This window comes from Myodes glareolus, chromosome 7 (genome assembly GCF_982192425.1).
Source record: "Myodes glareolus chromosome 7, mMyoGla1.1, whole genome shotgun sequence".
NCBI lineage: Eukaryota > Metazoa > Chordata > Mammalia > Rodentia > Cricetidae > Myodes > Myodes glareolus.
In genome coordinates this window covers 70,245,630-70,271,201 of record NC_142032.1, presented here as the reverse complement: position 1 = coordinate 70,271,201, position 25,572 = coordinate 70,245,630, and the positions used below count along the sequence as shown (strand labels likewise).

The 25,572-nt window shown below is 46.3% G+C and overlaps 1 protein-coding gene across 1 annotated transcript in view; it reads right to left on the bottom strand.

Moving 5' to 3' along the window:
* Adam12 (ADAM metallopeptidase domain 12) overlaps positions 1 to 25,572 on the bottom strand; it is a 311,146-nt gene that overhangs the window by 61,558 nt on the left and 224,016 nt on the right. The window contains exons 7-11 of the mRNA XM_048455333.3: positions 22,187 to 22,252; positions 20,763 to 20,834; positions 14,095 to 14,264; positions 11,125 to 11,209; positions 7,376 to 7,524 (exon numbers count right to left, since the gene is read on the bottom strand). Coding sequence (XP_048311290.3) covers positions 7,376 to 7,524; positions 11,125 to 11,209; positions 14,095 to 14,264; positions 20,763 to 20,834; positions 22,187 to 22,252 — 542 coding nt within the window. The remainder of the gene's footprint in view (positions 1 to 7,375; positions 7,525 to 11,124; positions 11,210 to 14,094; positions 14,265 to 20,762; positions 20,835 to 22,186; positions 22,253 to 25,572) is intronic.

The following is a 25,572-nucleotide window of genomic DNA, read 5'->3' as shown; positions in this document are numbered from 1 at the left end:
CCTTTGCCATTAAGGCTCTTTTTTTCTCTTTTTCCCTGGATAAAGATTTCCATCCTTTATCCCACTACTTTGAGAAAAACGAAGATTTGATTAAACTTTTCACCGAAAAAAAAAACCAATAAAAAACAACCCCCCTCCCCCTAAACCTTCCCTCCTCAAATGAGATGATTCAGAGAAATAAGTGCCTTCAACTCCATCTTTGCAAATCCCTGCACGTCCAGAGTGTTCCAAGATCTTACACAGCTGCTCGGAGTTCAGAAGGGGGTAGATGTGGATGGTGTGTGTATTCTGAGTTGATGACTCTTGGGCTCTGGTACATCTTATCAGCCTCTTGGAGCTTTCACAGGAAACCACTACTCATTCCACCCCCTTGACATGCATTTTCAGACAAAGCCTTTCAAAGAGAAATTCCATTTTAGCACGAGACGAGCTGGAGATGCTCAGGGAGAACACAGCCTGACTTCTGCTCAATCCCTTGAAGGCTCAGCCTGGCCTTTGCTCCCAGAGCATTTTCAGCTTACCACCTTCCAACTTTGGTTTCCTGCTCATAGGGAATGAAATTATCGGCCATTCTTATGAAGATTGAAGTGTGGTGCCATGGTTGAGTTTAAAGATTTCTCATTATCTCTTAGAGCGGTGGTTCTCAGCCCAGGGGTCTGGAACCTCACAGAGGTTGCCTATCTGCAACCATATCATGATATTCTGCATATCAGATATTTACATAGACTGGACCAATAAAAAACTCTCCTCACCATATAATAATCAAAATGCAAAACAGACAGAATAAGGAAAGAATATTAAGAGCTGCAAAGGAAAAAGGTCAAGTAACATATAAAGGCAGACTTGTCAGAATTACACCCAACTTCTCAATTGAAACCATGAAAGTGAGAAGGTCCTGGACAGATGTGCTGCAGACACTAAGAGACCACGGATGCAAACCCAGGCTACTATACCCAGCAAAGCTTTCAATCACCATCCGTGGAGAAAACAAGATATTCCATGACAAAACCAAATTTAAACAATACCTATCCATAAATCCAGCCCTACAGAAAGTACTAGAAGGAAAGCTCCAACCCAAGGAAGCTAACTGTACCCACAAAAACACAGGCAACAGATAACCTCACACCAGCAAACCCCAAAGAAAGGAAACACACACAAACACTACCACCGAAAAACAGCAGGAATTAACAATCACTGGTCATTAACATCTCAATATCAATGGACTCAATTCACCTATAAAAAGACACAGGCTAAGAGAATGGATACAAAAGGAAGATCCAGCCTTCTGCTGTATACAAGAAACACACCTCAACCTCAAAGACAGACATCACCTCAGAGTAAAGGGTTGGAAAAAAATTTTCCAATCAAATAGACCTAAGAAACAAGTGTGTATAGCTATCCAAATATCTAACAAAATAGGCTTCAAACTAAAGTCAATCAGAAGAGATGGAGAAGAACACTTTATCCTCATAACAGGAACAATCCATCAAGACAAAATCTCAATCCTGAACATCTATGACCTAAATACAAGAGCACCCACATATTTAAAAGAAACATTACTAAAGCTAAAATTGCACATCAAACACCACACACTAATAGTAGGAGACTTCAACACTCCACTCTCACCAATGGACAGGTCAACCAGACAGAAAATTAACAGAGAAATAAGGGAACTAACAGATGTCATGACTCAAATGGACTTAACAGACATCTACAGAACATTCCACCCAAACACAAAAGAATATACTTTCTTCTCAGCACCTCATGGAACCTTCTCTAAAACTGACCACATACTCAGAAACAAAGCAAACCTCAACAGATACAAAAAAATTGGAATAACCCCCTGTGTCTTATTGTATCACCATGGTTTAAAGTTAGAACTTAACAACAACACTACTCTCAGAAAGCCTACAAACTCATGGAAATTGAACAGTGAACTATTGAACCACACCTGGGTCAAGGAAGAAATAAAGAAATTAAAGACTACCTAGAATTCAATGAAAATGAAGGCACAACATACCCAAATCTATGGGACACTATGAAAGCAGTGCTAAGAGGAAAGTTCATAGCACTAAGTGCCTACATAAAGAAAGTGGAGAAATCAGACATTTACATTACAGTTCATAACAGTAACACAATTACAGTTATGAAGTAGCAAAGAAATAATTTTATGGTTGGGGGTCACCACAACACGAGGAGCTGTATTAAAGGGCTGCAGCTTTATGGAGGTTGAGAACCACTGTCTGAGATGAACATCCAAGTGTCTACAGATGGATGCTATGGTACCCAGGGCAGCTCAGACAGAGTAAAGAAGATGCTCAGGGATGAGACCCTCCCATACCGACAGAATCTTCCAATCAGAACTCTGCCCCTTTCAACTTGCCAGCTCCAGATCCCTTGCCCATCTCTCCACTACAAAGAATGCCAGTTTTCTGAAATCAAGGATCCTGCCATCACGTGCATGCATGTGCAAATGTAAATGCGTATGCAAGGATGAGTGTGTATGAATGTATGTGGGGAGGCCAGAGGTCAACACTGGGTGTTTTCCTCAAACGTTCTCCAACTTACTTTACAATGTCTTTCACTGAGCGTGAGCCTGCTAATTGATTCGGCTAGCAGCTTAGAAAGTCCCAGGAGTTTCACTGGTCCTGGGATTCCAGGTGCCCAACACTGTGCTCAACTCTGTATGTGGGTGTTGGGGACTCAGGTCCCCAATACTTGTGCAGCAAATATATTACTGACTGAGCCATCTCTCCAGCCCACTTGGTTGTTTATAATCAGCATAGCTTAATTAGAAATAATAGGTTTCGTTATGACATATTCGTATGTGTGCATATTTTAATCATATTACCCCCTTCATCTTTTACCCTTGGCACCCACCATCCCTTCCTCTTCCCGGCTAGCTTCTCTTGTACTTGCATGGTTTCTTTTTGCTGCTGGTTTAGTGACCCAGGGAATTTCACCAGGGTGGCTTATGGGAGCATGGGTGAAGGTCTGATTATACCAAGGACATCTCATCAGTAGATAGACCACAAAGGAAAAGGCCTTTCCTTCCATCATTGACTTCGTGAGCTACTTAGATAAAACTCAGGGAGGGGTGGGCCCTATGAGCCTCTTCTCACTCCATGTACAGGAGTGTGGTTGGGCCCTACCGTGTGTAGATTTTATGCAGGCAGTCACAGCTGCAGTGCCTTTAAGAGTCAAACAGCCATTCCGTGCTCAGAAGGCAGCATTGTTGACCATTCCCCCAGCTTCCTCTTGCTCTTTCAATTCCTTCTGCTTCTTTTTTGTCAGTGTTCCCTGAGCCTCAGAGGGGCGATGTCGAGGTCTCACTTAGAGTTGAGCATCGATGGGTCACTTGCTCCCAGCACTTGACCAGCTGCGAGGCTCCAACCTACAGGGGTTTTGTTGCCTGGTTTTTCATCTCTCTCTACCACTATAATACAAATTCCCCTCAGCATTCCCTCCTGCTCACTCTAGGCTTTGGTGATTAATTCACTTGCTTGCTTAGGAAGTTGCTTTCTATCTGAGAAAATTAAAAACACCACTCTCTGGACAGGGATGTGGGATCATAATGGGAACCACACAGATAGGAGTCTGTCCTGCTATGGGTGTATACCCAACAGCCATCAACGAGCACAATGTGTGGCCGATTCCAATGCATTCCTCCCAGACAGCCTAAGCGCCTAGTTCTCAATAATATTTTTTTTTGTAAAAATTAGAGGAATCAGTGACTCTATTTTTGAACACAAATCTTAACATTCCACTGTAGCAAGTTCTATTTACTATCACGCTAACTCCACATGTGTTCTTGCCACTCCTATATCCTTTTTCCTGTGAATGCAGCACACTCAACCCAGGAAGACCAAGAGCTGCAAGGAGCGCCTTAATGGATGGATGCTGCCGAGTTTAACTCCTACACAGCCCCCACCCCCAGACTTCACATACGCCAGAGAATAATTTCCAAGGCAGGTCTTATATGCTCAGTCTCCAAAGACATCAAACACAAGGCACTTCCAGGCTCCTGGTAATTAACGAGACAAGCCACAGGGAAACTCCCCCCAGCTAGTGCTGCCGCGCACAAGGAAATCAGGCACCCTGTTTTGTACAGGACCCTGTTCTATGCTTGTGTTTGCAGGACTCCTAGTCCCACATGTCAGGGTTGAGGGTTGGGCCATGATTTTAGAGTTAGGGTACAGGCATACTGTGTGCGGGGAAAACCAGGGACTCTACAAGACACACCCGTTAGTCCATTTCTGGTATTTATGTCTTTTTCAGTCTGGGCTCTTATAATCAAATCTGCCATTAATCTATCTCTTTCTGAGTTTCCTTCAGGTTCAGACTTCAGTGAACCAGCATTTCTAATACTAGTCATCTATGGGTCAGTCCGTAGGGTGGAAGAAATTAGAGAAAGGGTGGTGTTTGGACAAGTTTAAACCCAGAAGCCCTTCCTACAGCTCAGTGGGAATTCTGAAAAGGGTCCAAGTTCTGTGCTCGCTGTCCCTGTGAACGAAATGACACCCATACTCTTTTGTCTTCGCGGGTGATTTATAGTTTACAGAGGCAAATGATCTCATTTAACCCATTTCCCTTCCTCTCCCAGGGACCCCGTGAGGCAAGGGAACCACCGCTTTGAGATAATGCTGGAGCAGCCTGGGAAATTCCACCATAGGTGATGGATGATGGGGGATTGTCTGGGCTCCTTGGCTCTCCCCTCACTCTGGGCTTTTGTGATTAATTCACCCACTTGCTTAGGAAGTTGCTTTCCATCTGAGAAAATTAAAACCACCACTCTCCGGACAGGGATGTGGGATCATAAAGGAGAACCAAATAGAAAAAGATTTACACAGAAACACAAGCTCAGCAAAGGAGAAAACTCTGACACGGCTAATAAGGAATAAATCAGATAACGGCCATCAGCAGGCCCCTGGTGTGTGGGGGAAGCCCTCAAAATGCTTTGCTGAGCTCTTAACAAAATCACTTCTACCTGAGGCGTTCAGCTATCTCTAGGGTAATCTGGCCGGCACTACGCAGCACTGCCATGGACACCTGCCAGCGAGAAAGACCTCACACCAAACCCCAAAAGTGTCAGAGAGCACGCCTGCAAATGCCGGTGATCTTTCGGGCTGTAGGGTCTTCCTCAGTGGAGCGCTCCCGAAACAGTGCTTCCTATTCGAGAGGATGAGTGGGTGGCTGACTGGCTGGGAGGCAGGGAAGACATCCGGACAGACCTATGCATTTTGCCAACAAGGCTCACAAAGGCCCAGGGATTTGCTTCTCTGCCTGTGTGCACGAGAACCATTGAGTGGGCCATTGGGTCAGAACTGGGATGACATGGTTTCTTCAATCTAGTCTCGACTTAGACTGCCCTCTTCCATTTTCTTTTATCCAAAACGAGAAAGCACGAGCTCTGTCAGCCAGCCATGCAGTTGGTCAGCGGGGACCCTTTCTGGAGGTGTGTGGGTAGATGTGTTAGTGTCCGCAGGATAATCAGGGCAATGAGGCATGGGGATCATTTGCTCTGTCCTCTGAATGAGTTCCTCAAGAATGAGGAGACACAAAGACCACCTTGCTGCATGCAGGTCGGCTCCTACCTGAGCCACTCCACACGCACCCCAAGGAGGTTGGCCCTATCTAGGCCCCCGGGATAGTGAGACAGAAGGTGCATGTAGGCCTCAGACCAACCTCACACCCTCAGCAGTGATTCCTGGCCCTAAATGCCCAGCTGGTTCTTCTCCTCTTTCAGGGTTTGTATATAGAAAATGGTATGTTTCAGGGGGGGGCAAGCTTCCTTTCAGAGAATACCACTTGGCAGTCCCTAGCAGGCATATTCAGCCTTGTGACATGGTGCTGTGATGTCATCTAGAAGTTCATGCTTGAGAACTGCACAACTGAGTTGCAAAAATAAATTTGCAAAAGAGATACCTCATCCTGTCTTAAGTGGGCATACGATTTTGTGTCAAGTCAAATCCATCTCTATTTTAGGTTGCATGTAGCCTGTGGGCCAAGGGTGGGCCATGCCTAGAGCTCCCTGACAGTGTGGCTTTAAACTCTCTTTGCCTTCAGTCAGGTTCTGTTATCACTAAACAAGGCCTATGTGACCCTATTTAATTATGTTCAAGGCAGAACCAGGAATGAGAGGTTGGTCCTGCAGGTTTGGAGAGCCCATGAGGGTAACTTGAAGCAGCAGTAACTTGCTGCGAAGGGCAGGCACCTGGGCAGTGGCTCATGCGAGGCTGCAACGCTTTGGTATGGGCTGTGTGGTTTAGCCCAGCCTTTACTGGTGTCCTAAAAGCCATTGGTAGGAGCCCCACTGGGGGCTGTTTGCAAGGGCAAGACCACATTCTTCAACCCTTCCCTCTTCTTGCAAAGGTGGCGAGACCACATTCTTCAATCCTTCCGTCTTCTGGGCCTTAAGCTAACAGGCAGCTAGTCTCTCCGAGGGTGTGATTTTTCCTTGGCAGCAACGCTTCCCAGAGCCCAGCTACTGGGTCACTGGGTCAACACTTTGGCCCTTCCTGTCACAATTCAACAAACTTAGACAGGAGACTTGGCTGGGGAAGCTTCATGGGAGAAGTGTCTACATGGTCTTGGGTTTTAGGACAAGGACAGGGCACCATGCCCAGCGTGTGCTCTCCTTTTCTAAGCTTGCCTAGATCAGCCCAGCTTGGGACAGGCTCTTAGAGTTGTCAGAGGATACCTGGTAGCATCTGTGTCACCCTCACTTAAGGGCTTCAATAGTGGGACGAGCTTCTATGATTCCTGGAGGAACCAAGTCTCAGGATGCAGAAAGCCATTGAAAGAAACGGAATCACCCTATCTTTGGAAGCAGGAAAGTCATTTCATTCAACCCCCTGAGGTCTGGTTAAGTGGTCTGTGAACATGGATACTGTAATCAACCCTTACCCCCATCCAACCGAAGGCGAAAGGCACCTTCTACCCAGCATGTTTCAGGACGTAATTGTCTAGGCTACATGACCCATTTCAATCTGTAGGGTGAATTGTCAAGGCCCTCAGAAGCCTGGCTCCTCCAGCCAATGTCAGCTGAAACCGAAGGCTCAAATCAGAAACATGTGCTGAGAGTGTAGGATCATTTGTGATTTCTAAATAATAGCATCCATCCCCACCACATCCCAGGGAAGAGGCCAGCCCTTGTGCTATGTGGCATTGAAGCTGGCTGCCATGACTCGCCAGAACATACAGTCCACTCTTGCTCCCTGTGCAGGAATTTCTTTTGAGAAACTTCTATAGATTCTTCAGTCAGAAAACTGGGCGGGGGTGTGTGCGTGTGTTTCCTCTTTTTCTAAGATGTTTCTCAGCACACAACTCAAACTGTGCACCAGGCAGTCCTGGGCCACTGGAGCCTGGCACTTACCCGGTGGAAGGGTTCATGATGCAGCCTCCTTTGTCTGCCGCCATTCTGCAGCTACAGCCCCTCTCCAGTGTGTCATGGTTCATTCCGAAATTGTGGCCCAGCTCATGTGCCAAGGTCACGGCAGCGCCAAGGGGGCTGTCTGAATGGTCCTCAAAGGAAACACAAGAGCACAGATTTACAGTTCACATCTGCTTGGCCTTTTCTCCCCCATCTTCTTGTTCCTTGGCATTTTCCCATCATTAACACTTGGTTTAACTGAATTCCCCATAAGGCCCAGTAGAGAGAGCCTTGCTATAAACTCTGAACATGGGAAGTCATTTGGCCTATTTCATTAAACCCGTTTGGGGGTTCTCCTGGTGAAAGCTGTCTCATGGATATGTGAGGATTCTTTGCTGATCTCCCCTCTGAAAAACACCACTGAGAGAAGCAAAAAGTTATTCCTAATGATAGAAAGAAAAGGCTACCTCATCAAGAGGATGCTGAATGGAAGATGCTTTCAAATCATCCCTGAACAGCTAGGCTCAGCCCTCTTCGGTCCTTTCTGCTTGCTAGGGGAAGATTCTGGGAAAGTTTTTGACAACACACAATAATAGTTGACCATGTAACATAATTCATTGGAAGACTGACTGAACTAAGATTATACTTCAGTTATGTCTCACTCTTGCTGGCCCTTTAAGTTGACCTTGAACATAGAGAAATTCCCCTGCTCTGATGGAGCCGCCGAGGTTCGCATTAACCTTTGGCTACCATTGTTGGCTGCCTCCAGCTTACTGGAACCCTTGGATAGCTTGGCTCGAGTAGACACTTAGAAACAACTAAAAATATAGTTACTTAACTGAATCTAAGACTTATTAGGTCGTAGATGTGATTTACAAAATTCTGCCAGTGGATGGAGTTTTGAAAAGATGTTCAGACCCCTGGATAAATGAGTACCTTGCTTGAATTTTGGTTTGCGTTACCCAGAAAAGCGATAACAGGTTTTCCAAAACATATCCAGAAGAGAATATGATAATGTGTTTTAGAAAAAACTCTTATTCCTCGTCTTTATGTGGACTCTGGGTAAAGGTGTGTCTCTGTGAGTGCCGATGTGTTTACTGGTGGCACTACCAAGAGCAGGGCTTTCTCACTGGTCTGCCGTCTGAGACACAAAGATGTGTCTAGGAAGCAAGCTGTTCTTAGACCAGATGAAATCCCTGATAGATTGCTTCATTTCTATCTCACAGCTTCCTGTTGTAGCAAGCGTCGTAGCCTTGTATCAGGCAATAATCCTTCATAGCATGCCCTGGTGGAGAGCACGGTGCTGCTGGAACATGTGGAGGGCAGGACTTAGTTAGCACACGCGTTGGCACAAAATTTCAGGAACTTGTTCCTCAAGCGTACTCAGCAGCTGGTTTTTCTGTTCTGTGGAATTGTCACAGCTTTGTTTCGAATTGTTTAAGCTCTTTTACATCACGCTTAAGTGATTATATGACTCTATCTTAAGGATCACTGGTAATCCCTTTAGACGGGCTTACAATGAGGAAGAACACATCTTTTTGTGTGTCTGATAGCATGTCCAAATCAAGAGGGTTTTTTGCTGTTGTTGTCTATGCTCGTTAGATACAAAGGCGTGACTTTAGATTACTAAACGCAACAGTTGACTGGATCTTGAAAAAATGGAGAAATGGTCTTAGAAGTCATAGTTTTCGGCCTATAAGGGTTCATCTCTTTTTGTAAACTCCTTTCTGTATATTTGGGGGCCATTGGGTATGGGGGTGGTCACAGCTAATACGCATGAATCCAACTTCAGGATGCGGGGTCATGGAAAGCTAGCGTAGATGTTTTAGGTCTGGGCAGGCTGTGGATTCTGTTGCCTACAGAAGTTAAAGCAACCGCCCGACGGTATCCACACACGATCTGCTATTTCTCTGTGGGATAAAAAGGGTGTGTGTAACAAGGATATTATCTGCATCCAATTGGTGCAGCCAATTTTTTTTAAAAAAATTATTTATTTTTAATTATGTGTGTATGTGACGGTGTCTCTGTGTGGGGTTTGTCCATGTGAGTGTAGTAGCCTCGGAGCCCAGGAAAGGGTACTGGGTCCTTTGGAGATGGAGTTACAGGCAGTCAGGAGCTGCCTGACTCGAGTCCCGGAAACCAAAGCTAGGTCCTCTGGAAGTGCCGCATGGTGAACTCTGGATTGCCGAGTTATTTCTTCAGTCCCCTTGATCTAACTTTGGTCATGACTTGATTCTCACGGCATGGTACCCAAGCTGCATCTATTCACATCTTTATTTCACATATTTAAGATGAATGGTTTTTCTGTATGATTGTAAAGAGGGAATCTTAGTACTTGCTTCCATAGAAATAGTGCAAGGAATATGAGCTGGCAGGTCCTTTACTCTGTCATGTGGGACATGGGATGTTTGAGCCCCATGCAGGGAAGGATCCACTTTGCTTATGAAGAATTCCATTTTGGCTCCTAAATGTATTTGTGCCAGTTTTAAGTGGCAAAGTCAGTAGCAACTAACCATGGAACCATGAAACTGAAAATTACTCCCTCTTAAAACTTTACAGTCTGTTCTATGAAAACATAGCTGCGATCTGACTCGAAATTAACCTGGCACCAGCAAAACCCAAACTTTCCAGTGACTTCCATGGTGGAGATCACCGGCAGGGCTTCCATGTTCAAAGGAAACCTGAGAGGTGCTGGTTCAAGCCAGCAATCCAGCGAGTGGGTGCAGGCCCTCCACATAGGCTACCCACGCGGTGCACGCTTGCATAAATGACCTACCACTGCTCCCAGACGGGAGGAAAATGTTTATGTACCGTCACTAGGAAGATTAGATTAGGCAGTATGCAGAGAAAATAACACTCAGCAGAATGTAACCGTTTCCACCCTTTGCTACAATTGAGCGCTCACAGACAGCTCTATATGAAGGGTGGGGAGACAGTCACAGCTTCTTGTGAGGCAACAGGGTATTTATTTAATAGAGATGGAAGGACAGGGCTCTGAGGAAATGACCTGTCTGCAAGACTGTACCATAGTGGGCACTAGATTCTCAAGGGACCATCTGGTATGAGAATCCCTTCTAGAACTTTCAGGGGGGCTAGAGTGGGAGGGAGCCTCCCATTGGGCAGACGGTCTAAGTTCCTTCCATCAAACTCATAAGAAATCTCAAACATGCTTCTCGCTGTATTTCCTTTTACAAACACATATAGCCCCATACATGACAAAGTTATCCCCGTAAAGCAATAAACCTAGGCCTCTGTCTTCCAAGAATAAGTTATGATAAAGACAAATTGTACTCTGGCCAGAAGGTATGGAAAGCATTTGCAATGGTACGTAGTGAAAAACCTCAAACTTCTGACTGCTGGGCACAGAGGCAGAACCATCAAAAAATCACTAGAGCGGCAACATTCGGTGAGACCACAGTCTACCCCAAAAAAACTGAGCATGAAGGGCAACCCCCATGCCCCGACTCATCCCAATGCCAGGAAACATTCCTGGATTGAGATACTTCGACCAGTAGTCCCACTTGAGATATTTCTCACAGAAGGAGCTACTGTCCTTTGCCTGCCTTCCCTGTGTGCCATCTGTGTCCCCACGTGTGGGAAAATAAATCATAAATATGGGTGGAGTAAGAGCAGAGGTAAATTTAGACAGCGTCACTGGAAAGGAACTAATTTCAAGAGGTCCGACAAGAGTAGGAATTTCCCGGGGGGGGGGATTAAACAGGGAAGACATTTCCGGGGCCTCTTTGGCTTACCATGACAACTCCCCCGGACTGCTCTGCGGTGCACATGCTCATGATGGGTGCCATGCCGATGGTGGTTCCTTGGAAATAAACCCCACTGAAAAACACAAGGAAGGACTGTCTTTAATCTCATGCATTAGGGATGCATTTCCCAACGTTTCAAATGCGGCTGGGCAGGCCTGCCACAGAAAGTCCACTGACACAAACAGCCCCAGGAGGGGTATTTACTGACTTGGGACTTTTTTCTTTTTGCATTACACTTTACTTTTCCAGTTGCAAGATGGTCCCATAATTCTTGTTGAGTTCCGCTGTCCAGACTCAGACAGTGGTCAGGCATTACTTTGTATTCGTAAGTTGCAGCCTGCCAGCTTCCTGATGGACTGCAGGGAGCTGTTCCTTTGAAACAATGCCTGCTGATAGAAAGGCCGAGAAGTCACCGGGGATCACTGTGTGCTTAAGGAAACGGGAGACAGCTTGGGAGATTTTTCTGGTGGAGCCGGAGTTTGCTTCCCTGTGTAACTCATCATTGTTAGACACGGAATCCTTCAAAGTGTTCTGCCAATAAGGCTTTTGAGACTGGAATCGGCAGGAAAGTGATCGCTCCTCTAGAGCCAGTGGATAGCAAGTAATCACCCACAAAGCCTTGGCACCAGAGAGGAAGTTTCTGGACGGGAACTTCGTGGCTTCAACGTAGGTGTTCTCCTATCTAGAATCTCAACCTGATCATGAATCTACGCAAACCAAAAGAGTGCTTCAGGCAAGTGTATTAATCCCAGGTTCATGCATTGAAACCTTAACACTGTATTTGTTGGACTCCTATAAAGTAATCAAGTGTCTTAGTCGTGTTATGTTGGCTGTATACCAACACAGACAATGCAGTTAGAGTTTGAAAAGTCAGATATGAGGCTGGAGAGATGACTCAATGGTTAAGAGTTGGCTGCTCTTCCAAAGGACCTGGATTCCATTCCCAGAACCCAGATAACAGCTCACAACTGTCAGTAACTCAAGTCCTAGGGGATCCAGCTTCCTCTTTTGGCCTCTGTGGGCATCAGGCACATATGGTGCATAGACATGCATGCAGGCAAACACTCATATGTGAGATAAAATAAAATAAAAATTAAAGTTAGATATTGTCACAGTGACTAATTGGATAGAGGTAGCAAGTGTATAAATACCATCGTTCCTTCTCTGTTTCTGTTTCTTTTTTCTTCTTTAGTTTACTCTTTCTTTCATTTCTTCTTTATTTTCTTCTTTTATCCATTATCTGTCTATCTATCACACTAGAGCCATTTCTTGTTATCTATGGGAATTAGATTCGTAATCCTCTGAGAGTACCATAACTCAGATACTCAGTTTCTTGCATAAAACGGCATTGTGTTTGCTAAAGAACCTATGCAACCATATAATTTAATATCTTGATTATTTGTCCTTAATGCAATGCAAATGCTCTGTTAGTCATTAGACTGAATTATTCAGGGAGGACCGGGATAAAGGTCTGTACATGCTTAATAAAAGTCGAATTTTTCCTCGGAACATTTCTGGTTTGAGGTTGCCTGGATCCACAGGTGTGGAACCCTCAGATGTAAAGGGCCAACTACACACCCAAACTCACAGCCATTGTATTTACAGCTGCTTATATATACAGACCACATGAATGGTTATAACTATACATCCAAGAAAATAAGCAGGTCAAAAAAGATGTTAATTTGTTTCCAGATGTTTAGCTTGGACAGATTCCTTTAGCGAAAAACAAAACAAAATGAAAAGAAAACTTTCCAACTCAAAGTATATGAGATGGACTTTTAACAGAGCAGGATTGGTCAGTGCATAAAATGGGAAGCAACCAAACACATCCACAGGGGCGCCGCTGAAATGGCCGGATGAGCAATCGGGGACACTGGTTGGGAGTGGATGGAGGCATTTCCTAAAGTGAACACAGGGCAGAACCACCTCATCCCTTCCTCACAACTGGTCAGCAAGCTAGATCTGACTGACCAAAGAACAGAAACCACTGTGTGTGAAGATTCCACTTAAGTTGCCCAAGAACAAAAGAAAAAATAGCCTAAAGGGCTTAAAGATTAAAATAAACATGTGCCATTTCTGAAAATGTCTGCTACCTACGGATTCAGGCTAATATAGAAACAGTCTCTTCAATGCGAAGGTGTCTGGGGTCACTCACCATGCACTGCTGCACAGTCGCCCCACCCCGCTTCATTTCACATCTCCTATTAGCTGTTACTCTAGTGCTTCCTATTCTTCTGTCCTCTCTCAGCAGAGAGACACATTTATTACTGGCCACTGTTGTGTTCAAATCGCCTAGCTGGGTGCTAGCAGGTGCCATGTGGATACTGATTGGAGGAAGAACACAACTCCCTGACCTGGAAAGCCAGAGAGAACTTCTCCCCCAGAGGAGGAAGGCCCTCGTGTTTCTCCATGTGCCTGACAATCTTCACACATATGCCTTGCTCTCAGATCATGTAAAAACATAGATTTTTTCTCCCTCATTAATGATACACACTACTGTTTGAGGCAATCTTCTTTAGAGTAAGACCAGTCTTTGCTGGGTGGGGGGGGTGGCACATGCCTTTATCCCAGTACTTGAGAGGCAGAGTTTGAGGATAGCCTGGTCTACAGAGCGAGTTCCAGGACAGGTTCCAAATCTACACAAAGAAACCCTGCCTCAAAAAATAAATAATAATAATAATAATAATAATAAAAAGACGAAGGCCAGAAAAATTAGCACAGAGGATAATGTTCAGTTATGGAAAACCAAACCGAACCAGAAATGAGAGTCCTGTAGAGGGACAGGAGACTTCCCAAATGTGATGCCCATAGGTGGGGATATATGCTTGACCCCTGATGCAGACTAGGAAGCCCTTGGAGGAGCCAGTATACTGTGTCGACAGATGTGGCTTTGGGCACCCACAGGAAGTATATGCAGCTGGTACTGCACCTTTAGTAGAGGAAGACAGTACCTCTCACCTGATAAGCTGGGCGTTGTCATGGGATTTGCGAGGTAGAAGCTTTATCTTCCTCCAGTCCAGAAATTCGTGGAGGCTGGTGAATGGGTCCTGGCTTATAGAGCACTTGTCGATGTCATTCCATACTTCCACCCCGACCAGCACGATCCTGATGTTCAGGGGTCTGTAAAACTAGGAAAACGGGCATCCTTGGAGGACCACATCATCAGAAACTCAAAAAGGAGACTGCAGCCAGGTTCACTGAAGTTCATTTCTGTAAGTCGGGAGGACCCCTCTCTGAGCACCTCTGTTACCATGGCAGCAATAGTTTTAGTGCCCGATTCAGAGTGAAACATTAATGAGACTCCCTAATGCTGACCATTTGATGCTGAAGTCATCAGCCATGCCTCCGGCACGCTTAGCATACCTGATCCCATGGCTCAACTCTCCCTGCCTGGGCAGGCGGTGGGATAATACAATTTCTGTGTGATTATTTCAGGTGTAAGCTAGTGGGGCAGCCAGGACAAACAAGGGGCCCCACTCCCTACAACACCTCCCATCTGCCCATATATGTATGGGAGGGTGCCTTTCAAAGGACTTGATCTGATTTAAATGTGGGTGTGTGTTAGCATTCAATATGCTGTCAGTTAATATCTACTGCAAGGAAGAAGCAAGGACTGGATGAGGATCATTCCGGTCACTTCTGCCAAGGATAAGAATTGTTCTCATTTTTAGTACAGTGTTCGGCCTATGAGGTACTGAGGATGAATTTCTCAGCCAAGACTCAGCTTTGGCTGACACCCTCACAGTCTGTCACCTACCATGTTAGGAAGTTTGGTGCCTTTTGGAAAAACAGAAGCATAGACAGAACCTTCTTCAGTAACTTTATGAGCACATCTTTCTCACCATACTAAGAAGTTATCTCAGCACTGGTAAGATGGGAAGATCTGCCATGCAGAGTTCTTCTCACAGGAGTGTGAGAAAGCTTCGAGCAGACTCATAGTGAGTCTTCTCTTTCGTCCCTATGTGTAAGCAATAATGACTGCAACCAAAGTTCCTAGTCCATAGGAGAGCAGGGGACGCAACTCTTCTATTTATCAAAGGATGGCTTGTCCCCTCTAGAACGGCTGTGTGAGTGGCTACATCAGTCCATTCGAGGGTTGATGCCAAGGTTCTTCTAGGCCCATAGTTCAGGACACAAAGCAACTGGAGAGTTAACAGCTGTTATTGTTCCCATTTATAGTCAAGATGATGAGGTTGGGAGGAGCTCTGTAAAAATCACCCTTGCTCTCCATGCGACAGCACAGTGACAGGGAGGCGACTCTGTGATCACAGCTAAGGAGGCAAGGACACGAGTCCCCTTAGTGCCTATTAAGCTTCTGATGCCAGTGACACACAAGTCCACATGCAACAAGAAAGTCCCCACCTTCCGAGACCCCGAATACACAAGGAGAAAGGCTTTGAAGCCAACTCCAGAGGGAAGCAGGTCCTCAAAGCGTCTAGCAACATCTGGCCAGCAAGGAACAGGAATTCCAGCAGCTCTACTATTGAGAGCTAAGCATCCTTTCAACGTGGTGAGCGAAGCGCAAGGAGCGCCCCAATGTTGAGTCTCTGACCCCGGATTCTCAACCCCACATGAGGCCGGCCCCTCATCCTTTCCCTCACTGGTCCCCAGAGTCACATGGTGAGCACCGGGTCAACAGCAGAAACCACAGAACTCAGCTGGGGCACAAATGATGTCACAGTAAGTCACACGGATTGCAGCGGTCCAAGTTGGGGTTACATAGATAACAAAGACCATACGGAATTAGTACATTAATGAGACAATTACATAAGCAAAACGTTGTCCAATGGTATGCTTTTAATCAAGCCACACGTGACTTGTGCTTGTTTGAAAACTTCCAGCCCAGGTTACCCAGGAAAGACAGTTCCGAGATTATTCTGAATGATGTCTGCTCATCCCAGGGGCACCCCTCAAGATGACATTCCAAACTGTGACATACATAAAAGTCACAGTAATCAGAAAACACACAGACATCAATGTTGATGTCTGTGTCAGTTTCTAAGTGATGTCCTTAGGCCAGATGTCCTGCATGGTCTTCAGGGTTACCCTCTGAGAGATGGACACTGTATGCCTCCCAGAAGCTCTGACTAGAAGCAGGAACAAGGTCTACCCAGCCTAACCTACTGTCTCTCTCAGCGCTAAGTCAGCAGCATACCAAGCAGGGAGGTTTTCATACCAATGGGGAGGTTGCATTTCTCTGTGAGACCCTCCCAAACCACACCCTAGCCCAGATTTCAGGCTTAGTGGAATGTCACCTCCTCTCTGAAGTTGGTACTGCCGCTTAGATTCCATGTGTGCTATGCCCACCGCAAGCCATTATTCACTGTCCCTTCCCTACCTCCTCGGAATGTTCTTCCTTGGTTTGTCCACAGGCCATCTTGGTTCTTGTCAGTGAAGTGTAATGAGTGTAGGTACAGCCCTGGCTTGATGCCAAGGTGCTTCCTAAGCCCAGGCTTACTCCACAAAGGGATCCTATGTTAGGAACTGTCATTGCTCCCATTTTCGAGTTAAGACACCGAGGCTTGGAGTGGCCAGGTAAATTAGTCAAGATCATGACTGTGGGGTTTGAGTGGCACACAGACAGACTGACTCTGATGTCAGGATCTGGACCATTAAAACTGCTGCCCACATGTGAATACCTTGACTGCAGACTTCGAGAAAAGTTCATGGGCTTGTGTAGGACAAAGAGAGCTTGGCAGCTGCCTGCCTGGCTCAGAGATCCCAGAACGTATGTAGACATAGACAGAGGCACTGATGAATGATTCTCCTGTTTACACAACAGCTACAAGTGTTTGCTATCAGTAATTGCTGTGGGCAAGAACATGGCACAAGCGGAGAAAACAAAGATGAGGATGGCCTCACCCTGCCTCAGCTGGTCAGAGGTCACCACAGGCTGTCGGCACTGCACACGCTACCATGAATCCAGTTACCTGGTATCCCACTGAGCAATAGCATCAACAGGAAGGCCATCCATGCTTTGCTGGATGGGCCAAAGCTTTCTGGAAGGAGTGGATAAGACGTGAGGGAGGTAGAATTCCCTAGGGTACCAAGAGAGCTTGCCTTCTTCAGGCAACTGGCTTAGGAGGAGGAGAAGAGGGTGGTCACAGGAATGAAGAAGACTGAAGAAATCTGGAGTCCCTCAGAGGATGACTACTGAGGCTTGGAGCTGAAGTCACAGCTTAAGGAGGTTGGGTTGGACTGATGGTTGATGGCTTCAAGATGTAAAACCTTCAGTCCCCGGATGCTCTCTTTGCTACTCCTGCTGCAGAGTAACCAGGACCCAGGAACAATACCTCATTGTTTTTTCTAGAAGCATGACCATCAGACACACACATTCTGTTCCTGTCATCTGGGTTTTTCTGACCCCTTTTTAGAACCTCACCTTTGTCTCTGAGTCACTTCTCCTTCTGGAGTTTTCTCTTTCTCTAAGCCAGAACAGCTAAATAGTTATTAACTTAGAATGCCCAACAGAGCCAAGATGTCAGCAAATGAGGAAGTAGCCACTGGGACAGTCAATGAGTTTTGGGCTGAGACTCTCCCACGAGCGTAGTTACAAAACTAAAGCTGGAAAGTCTGATGTTGCCTGGAGCCATTGGCCAACAGCTGTGGCGGCTACAGAGTTGCCCAAGGAGCTTGAGTGTTCTCCCCAGGGTCTCTAGGAACCATTGAGAGGCGGGCAGGAATACCAGGGCTAAACATATCTGTGTTCTCAGTGAATTGGCTCTGTTCTTCCTCTGTCCAGCCTGGCACGCTTGACTGAGCTCACCAGGACTTCTAGACGGGTACTGTTAATGACCAGCACAGGCCATTAACAAATCCCCAATTGCTCATTTTCAGTTTTGTGAACTGAAGCACGATAGAATCTAGACTAATATGTAAAGAGAGATAAAGGCAGAGAACCAGATGTACTTAAAATGGGGTTCCAGCCATTTCTAGTCAGCTGTTAATGGAAGCCATCATTTCCTTTTACTTCGGAGGTCCCGGATGAACTCTTTTACTCCTTAGGGGAGCAGGAGGGCTTTCAGAGGACAGCGTGTCTTTGTGAGGTTGGAGTGATGGCTGGGCCTCTGAACTATCCAAACCTTTCACTTTCTGTCTCCTGGTTTAAGGAGAACTCTGCACAGATCTGTGCCAAGCTCCATCTCAGACCAGATGAGGAAGGCTGAGATTTAGGAAGCAGTATTTGGAAGAGTAGTCCCATGAACAAATTAAATTCTAATGCCCCAGCCTGACTGTGATCCTGCTTTTCTTTTTTGGACAGGTCTCAGGTAGCTGGTGCTAGGCTCCAACTTGCTGTATAGATGAGGGTGACCTTGAACTCCTGATCTCCTGCTTCTGCCTTCCAAGGACTAGAATCACAGGCCAGCTTCACCACACCAGTTTATGCGGTGCCAGGGATGGAATTTTGCTCCATACACGGACGGTGAGAACTCAGCTTTGCCCTCCTTTCCCAAAGGACTGGTCCCCTAACCAGGATTCTCCTTCATCTCTTTTGGATACACAGTGATGTGTGAGAAGTTACAGCTGAAACATTCTAAAGCCACGTGTTGCTCCAGAGGTCAGCCAGCCTCAAGGGTCTGATAAAGAGGGGTCTGGAGAAAGAACTGGGGCCTTGGGCTGTCTAAATCCCAACTCGTTAGTTCCCACCCTAGCTGTGTGTGCCGTGTTCACACATGAACACAATCATGTATGTACACATGGGCACGAGCATACATGACCATGCATGTATGCATGCACAAACACATGCATACATCCGCATGCTCTCATGCTCTGTAACCACAAGGAGCCACTCACTGTATTATAAGGGTCGGGAATACACCAAACCCTTCCCTACTGAGTGTACCCTCTCACCCACTCTCTACCTTGCAAGATCACTGTCCCGACTGACCCTTGTTCCTATCCCCCAAAAGTGAATAGCTCTCATCTGTAACTCCAGAGACCTCCACACACAGCATCATGGCAGGGCTGTCACTTGGGTGCAGGATGAAGGGCTTTTATATGTCTACCCACTATGGTTTGGCTGTGATGGCAAACAGAGGGATTACATCTGACAGATGCACAGAACTCAGGACCCTGGTGACTGCAAGAAGCTGGAGGAGGAAGAAGAATTTATGCAAAGACTTTTGCCTTCCTCTTTCTGGAAAGGTTGAAAAATCAAACTGAACAGAACAGGACTGCTGGAAAGGAAAGAGGCAGCGAGGAGCCCCTTCTAAACGGCTGTGTGCAGAGGGAGGCTATGTTGGAGAAGCCTGGCTGTGAGAGGCTCAGCTTCATTTAGGCCTGCCTTTCCACTAGGCTGTCATAGGCAGGAGATGTGTGACTACTGAGAAGCTCAGCTGTGTCTCCACTTCAGCCTTCTCCCCACTGGTGGCATCTACAGCATAGCCCTGCACCAGGTAAATCCCTGGATTGGGGCCCGGGAGCTGCCAGCTACATAGAATGTGAAACTCTCTAGAGGACACCAGAAAACACTCATCTCTACCAGCAAACAAGAAGTCAGAAGAATCTTTGGGAGCCCCCACCCCCAGTAATGATGTGTAAGCCACTGGGAGAAGCCCTGCTCTAGATGAGAGCCATCAACCCTCAACAGTCCAGATTCTGTCCTGCAGGAGTGCCACCAGAAGAAAGGTGCGGTAGTCAGGCAGAACTCCCATTTCCTGGCCATCAGGCTTAGAAGAAACTAGATTCCCAGAGACTCTGCCCTCAGAAATCGTTCTGGGAAAGTAGTGGCGGAGACCCCCTCGTTCTCAATGAAGGATTTCCGACAGCAGTTGTTCCAAGAGGAAGTGGTCTCTAAAATGATTCCCATTGATCACTGAGATGTGATTGGATCCTGAAGACTCTGACCTAATCAAATGATTACTGCCTGGCTGGAGTAATCCTAGGGCACTGTTATTGGGAGGTGGGGCCTAGTTGAAGGATTATAAGGGTGCATCATGAAAAGATACACTTGGGGGCCATTCCTTGCCTCTCTCTGCTCCCTGACCACCATGAGTTGAGCAACCCTGTTCCATCATGCCCTCTCTGCCATGATGGCCCAGAGCCTTAGAGTCAGCAGACCTCAGCTTGAAACACCCAAGGCCACAAGGCAAAATAAACGTTCCCTCCTCCACTATTTTTCTTGCAGGTATCTGTCACACCGACAAAGAATAAAATCTAATGTGGTGACTGAACTGGACATCGGCTTCGGTGTTCTGATGGTGGAGCCTGCAGGATCCACCCTCCTGTCCACATTGGTGCATCGTGACCTTCACATTGGAGAACCCAGAAGAGGCCCAGCTACCAAATTCTCAGAGGCTCAGTGTATCCACCCTTGTGGGATTCTATCTGATGTATTGTTCAGAATTCTCATAGGCTAGAACCTTTTCTGACAAGACAAGATCCTAGAGGAAACTGAGTCCCCCAAGGCATCCACAGTCCCAGACCAGCTAGGGCTGGAGTCTCCTAAAAGTTGCCCAGGTCCTGAAAAACACCTGCGTAGAGGACTGGACACTCAGACGTCAGCACAGGATGCAGAGACAGACTGTGGTCTCTGCTCAGTCAGAGGAAGATCACTTAATTCTCCCAACCTCGTTTCCAAACATTGACACAGTTCAAGGAATTTAATTACTTGTTAAGTGACTTACCTTGTCAACGTGATTAGCGATTTCTATTAACCGCTGCTTCACTTTCTCCAGATCTTTTCCTTGCCTCTGAAACTTAACAATTTCAAATGCCAGCATTAATAACGATAAGAATATCAATCAGGGGGCCAGAGAGATGGCTCAGCAGAAAAGAGCACTGGCTGCTCTTCAGAGGGTCAGGGAATTGAACCCAGCACCCATATGGCAGCTCACAACTGTCTGTAGCTCCAGTTCCAGGGGATCTGGCATCCTCACACATACATGCAGGAAAAACACCAATGCACATAAAATAAAAATAAATCATAAAAGAGTATATGTATATGTGTATACACACACACACACACACACACACACACACACACACACATACACACACACACCACTCAGGATTCCTCTTCCCAGATCCTGAGATGTGAAGTCCTGGGCTTTGGCGACATCCTGTACTCTGACTGGGGGGATAAGAGGAGGCTCCACATTTGCAGTGTAGGAGATCACATCACGCCAGACAGTTTCCTAGCTGGGGAGTTCCTGTAATTCCCTACAATGTGCACATGCGCTCAAGCCAAAGACTCATGCGCTACCTTTTGCAGCTCCTCCAGCCTCACACATGATGGAGGCAGGGCATGTTTTGGCGAAGAGAAAATGGACAACGGGGAGGCTGTCCAAGGCCACTTTTCACATCATCAGCTGGATTTTAACTTCCTGAGAAATTTCCTTTAGATTTGTTTTTAAACATTAAATATGAGAAGCAAGAAAAGCTCATAACAACATGTCCAAGACGGAGAATGGAAAAAAAGTTAACAAATTCCCCATTCTCTCCTCTAAGCTGACCTTCCAGAATGGGATGAGATTTCTGAGAAATTGTCAAGCTGGTTTCATTGATGTATGTTGAATGAGTTTAGGAGAAAAATGTCACCAATTTATACTGCGTTAATGGGATGGTAAGAAACCGTAGGGAAGATAATCTGAGGAAAATTGATTCAAAATGAAATGGAAGGAAAAAAAATCAATGGTACAAAGCATATCACAAGAAGGAAGGATTTCTCTACCATGTCTGTACAGCATTCATTCGTTCATTCATTCATTCATTCAGGTTAAGGTACATCTAACTTTTCCCAAAATGTCAGAGTGTAATTGAAAGCCACCTATAACGCCCCCTAGTTATTTCCCCTTACTTAGAGAGCTTAGCTACAGAGAAACACTGCATTTTTTTGGGGGGGGGGTTATACTTTGCAATTATTTTATCACACTAGATACATGTTAAATAGTTGGTGCTTCCTCAGATTGGAAAAGCGCAATTTCAATGCCCGTCCCCAAGGTTCTTAAGAACACACTGACCATGGAGGGAAAGCGAGTCCTAACTGGTTCAGCGCCCCCTGTACTTCCCTTTGAAACCAACTGTGTGGAGATGTTTCACAGGCCCTTACCTCTCGGTTGTCTGCCACAATAACCAACTCCACGTACTTGGTCATTTTAAGGGTCTCTCTTTTGTGCTGCCAAAAGAAAGCAAGAGTTTAGTTTGCCTTAATACTTCCCCGGGGCTTGCAGCACATCGTTCATGTCTCTCAGACAATAAAAATAAAAACAGACAAGACAACAACGATATTTGGAGGAGAGAGTCTTCCTCCCGTGGGCTTTGTGGCTGTGTACCATCATTTAGAAGCTGACCCCCAGCCCCAGGGATCTCTTTGGGAAGCCACAACTGGGGTGATCTGGTTTCCTCTTTCATGTGGGAAAACCTAAAAAAGGAGCTTAATATTCTCGCTGAATCATTGATTGTGGGCTCAAAAGAAGTCAGGGTCATTTTTAAACAAAACGATCACCTAAACAACTTCAAAGAACATTATAGAACTGGCGCCAGCCAAAGGCGTGTTGTTGCAGACTCCACACAGATGTGAAGATCGCTGAGGACACACGGGAATCCAGCTTGTCACTGTTTCTTGTACTTTTATGACCCAGGTACATCTGCGCCACAATCTTAGGAGAGCGGTGGAGAATACACTTTGTAGAGAAATCTGTGATCTCCCTGGGAAAATGCTGAGTTCTTTCTGGGGAACAGATGCTTGTGGCCAATCATTTAAACATTGAGTCTGAAGCAGTGGAAGCCTGAGCTGAGGAGCAGAGAGGCCAAGGAGAGGTAGGTGAATCGAGACAAAATGCAAAGGTTTTTGTGGCAGAGAGAGAAAGAAGAAGCAGGGTTTTTAAGACTGTGACGGGTGAGGTTTAGGACTGGCAAAAGTGGAGCGGCTGAGAGGAATATGGAAGCTGCCAGGGTGCAGGAGAGGGACACTCCATGGTAGAGATACACACATCCAAACAAGATGGCCTCTGAGGCAGGTTACATTTTAATCGAGCTTCCTCTGAAAGCATTTACACTCTTCTGTCAATTACTGGGAGGATCCCAAAGGCATTTTTAGGGGAAATAAACCAGTTCGTGGAGGGTGGTCTCCAAAATCAAACATTGAAAACAAAAAAGCAAAGCCTCCTGCTTCTGCAATAACACACGGTTGAAGGAAGAGGAGGGTTGATCTCGTGTCTGGTCCTCCCAGCTGAAATTGCTGGTTTATGACTTAAGTCTCATACAGGGCTTGAGCTGAACACTCAATGTTACAACCACGTGTCCAGACAAAAGCAAAAGGGATGAAGGCATGCTTTGAATCAGGTTTCCAGTCACACAATCCGGAGGGAAACATCTTTCATAAAACAAATCTCCACCAGGCCGGAATCTTCCTAACAGATTTTTACAAGAAAAATGTTTGTATTATCGTGGTGTTCCTTCTCGCGGCCCAGCTGTGCTGATTCATGGATTTAGGTGTCCCTGAAGAAATCTGGAAACCTCATGGAGGAAGGGAAATAAAGTACCATGGAAGGTATAATTTCTCACGCTTTTACAGCGCTGCAAGGAGAAACCGTCAGGCTTGGAAACTGTATGTATAGGCAGGCTTCACGGTCCGAGCTGGGAGCTCAGGCCAGCCTCCCCACCCCCCCACCATGGGCTCAAAATGAGACACTTCTGGAAATGAGAGCGCCTTAAGCTTTTTCCATACAGAGGGGCCAAAGAATCGAAATCTCCTTACCCTTTCTCTTCCCCCACCCCTGTGACGTATGCATGTGTGTGCATGTGTTTGCATGTGTGCTCTTGAAGGGGTACGCGTGTGCGTGCACATCCATGTATACGCATGCAGGTGGAGGTCGGAGGTTGCCGGCAAGTGTCTTCCTCTAACTCTCTCTACCTTGATTTTCTGGGACATGATCTCCCAGAGAACTGGGAGTTTCAGTTAGGTTGGTCTGCCAGGGAGTCCCTGGGACCCAGCAGTCCCCACTCCTCTGCCAGTACTGGGGTGGCAGGTGCTTGCTTGCAGCACCTGGCTCTGTAACTGTAACATGGGTGCTGGAGGAGCTGAACAGAACAGAATGCACTTCATGCACTTCGCTGATTGAGCCATCTCTTCAGCTCCCGGGAATCAATCTCTCTCTCTCTCTCTCTCTCTCTCTCTCTCTCTCTCTCTCTCTCTCTTCCCCCTCCAATACCCTGTTCAGCCACGAACAAATTCAGCTAATTATGCAGACAAAAACAAGGTTGTGGAAATAGAGAAATAAATTAATCTCGCATGAAAAAACCCATCAGAAAAGGGCTGGTTGCTTGGGCTTTTGCACTTTTCAGACTGCAGAGGGTGAAATCTATGACCAGAGGACATTTCCAACTGGCCTTGGACCATCATTTAGAAAACACACGATCCCAGATAATGAAAACAAACACACGAACACAATTTTCCTGTCTCTGCACTTTTCAGAGGAATCCACATTTTCTCATGAATTCAGAGAATTGCATGCCCAGAGAGAAGTTTAACCACATCGTAATGAAAAGCCACAGGGGAGGGGCCGGCTTAAATTACCTCCATGTGATCTCTACCTATCTGGGCTGTCCAGTTTTAAAAATATATATTTTACATTTGTGATATGGGCAGCGCAACATTGGAAAGTGCTTGTTTGACTGGATTTTCCTTCTGCAGGACTGTGAGCAAATGCTGGTTCCCAGGCAGGAACCCAAGTCTCTGAGTTTCAGCTCGATGGTGGGAACAGAGTTAGAGACAAGGTACCCAAGAGGAACTAGTTCTGAGACCTCTGAAAGTACCCTCTGAAGAGTTTGCTGTAATGTCTGGCACGGAGAGCTTAACTCAGTCAAAGAGACCAGGGTACCCATGTGTTTCCACAGCAGTCCTGTCTTCTGATGGCCAGACCACCAGCAGACACTTGTTCATCTCCCAGTGTCTTCTGGGAGCTCGCTGTGTGTTCCACGGTGGGTTAGGTACTGGAGATATAGGGGTAGAGAAGACCAAGGCCACTCACTGCCTTCCCGAAGCAATTCGTTTCTCTGCTATTGGGATGCACAGCTTGATTTTCTTCTTAGCAGATTTAGCCTTTGTCTCTCTCACAAAGCTGACTAATGTGGCTACTAAAATCTCTTTCTATTCTTTTTGTTTGCTTGCTTTCAGATGTGGTCTTGTGGAGCCCAGGCTGGCCTCTAACTTACTATGAACCTGAGGCCGACCTCGAACTCCTGATCTCCCTGCCTCCATCTCTAGAGTGCTGGGATCACAGGCACGCACCATCATCTCCAGTTCATCTGATGCCAGCGTTAGCCCTTGAAGCCATGTGTATGGGAGGCAAGCACCTTGCAAATGGAGCTGCCTCCCAAGCTTCCCGTTTCCATTCTTGCAGGCATAGCAACGGGGAGGGAAGGAGTCCAGGCAGGTGAGCCGAGTACCAAGATACGTCAGGCTGGACTTAAAAATTCCCAGAGAGAAAAGAC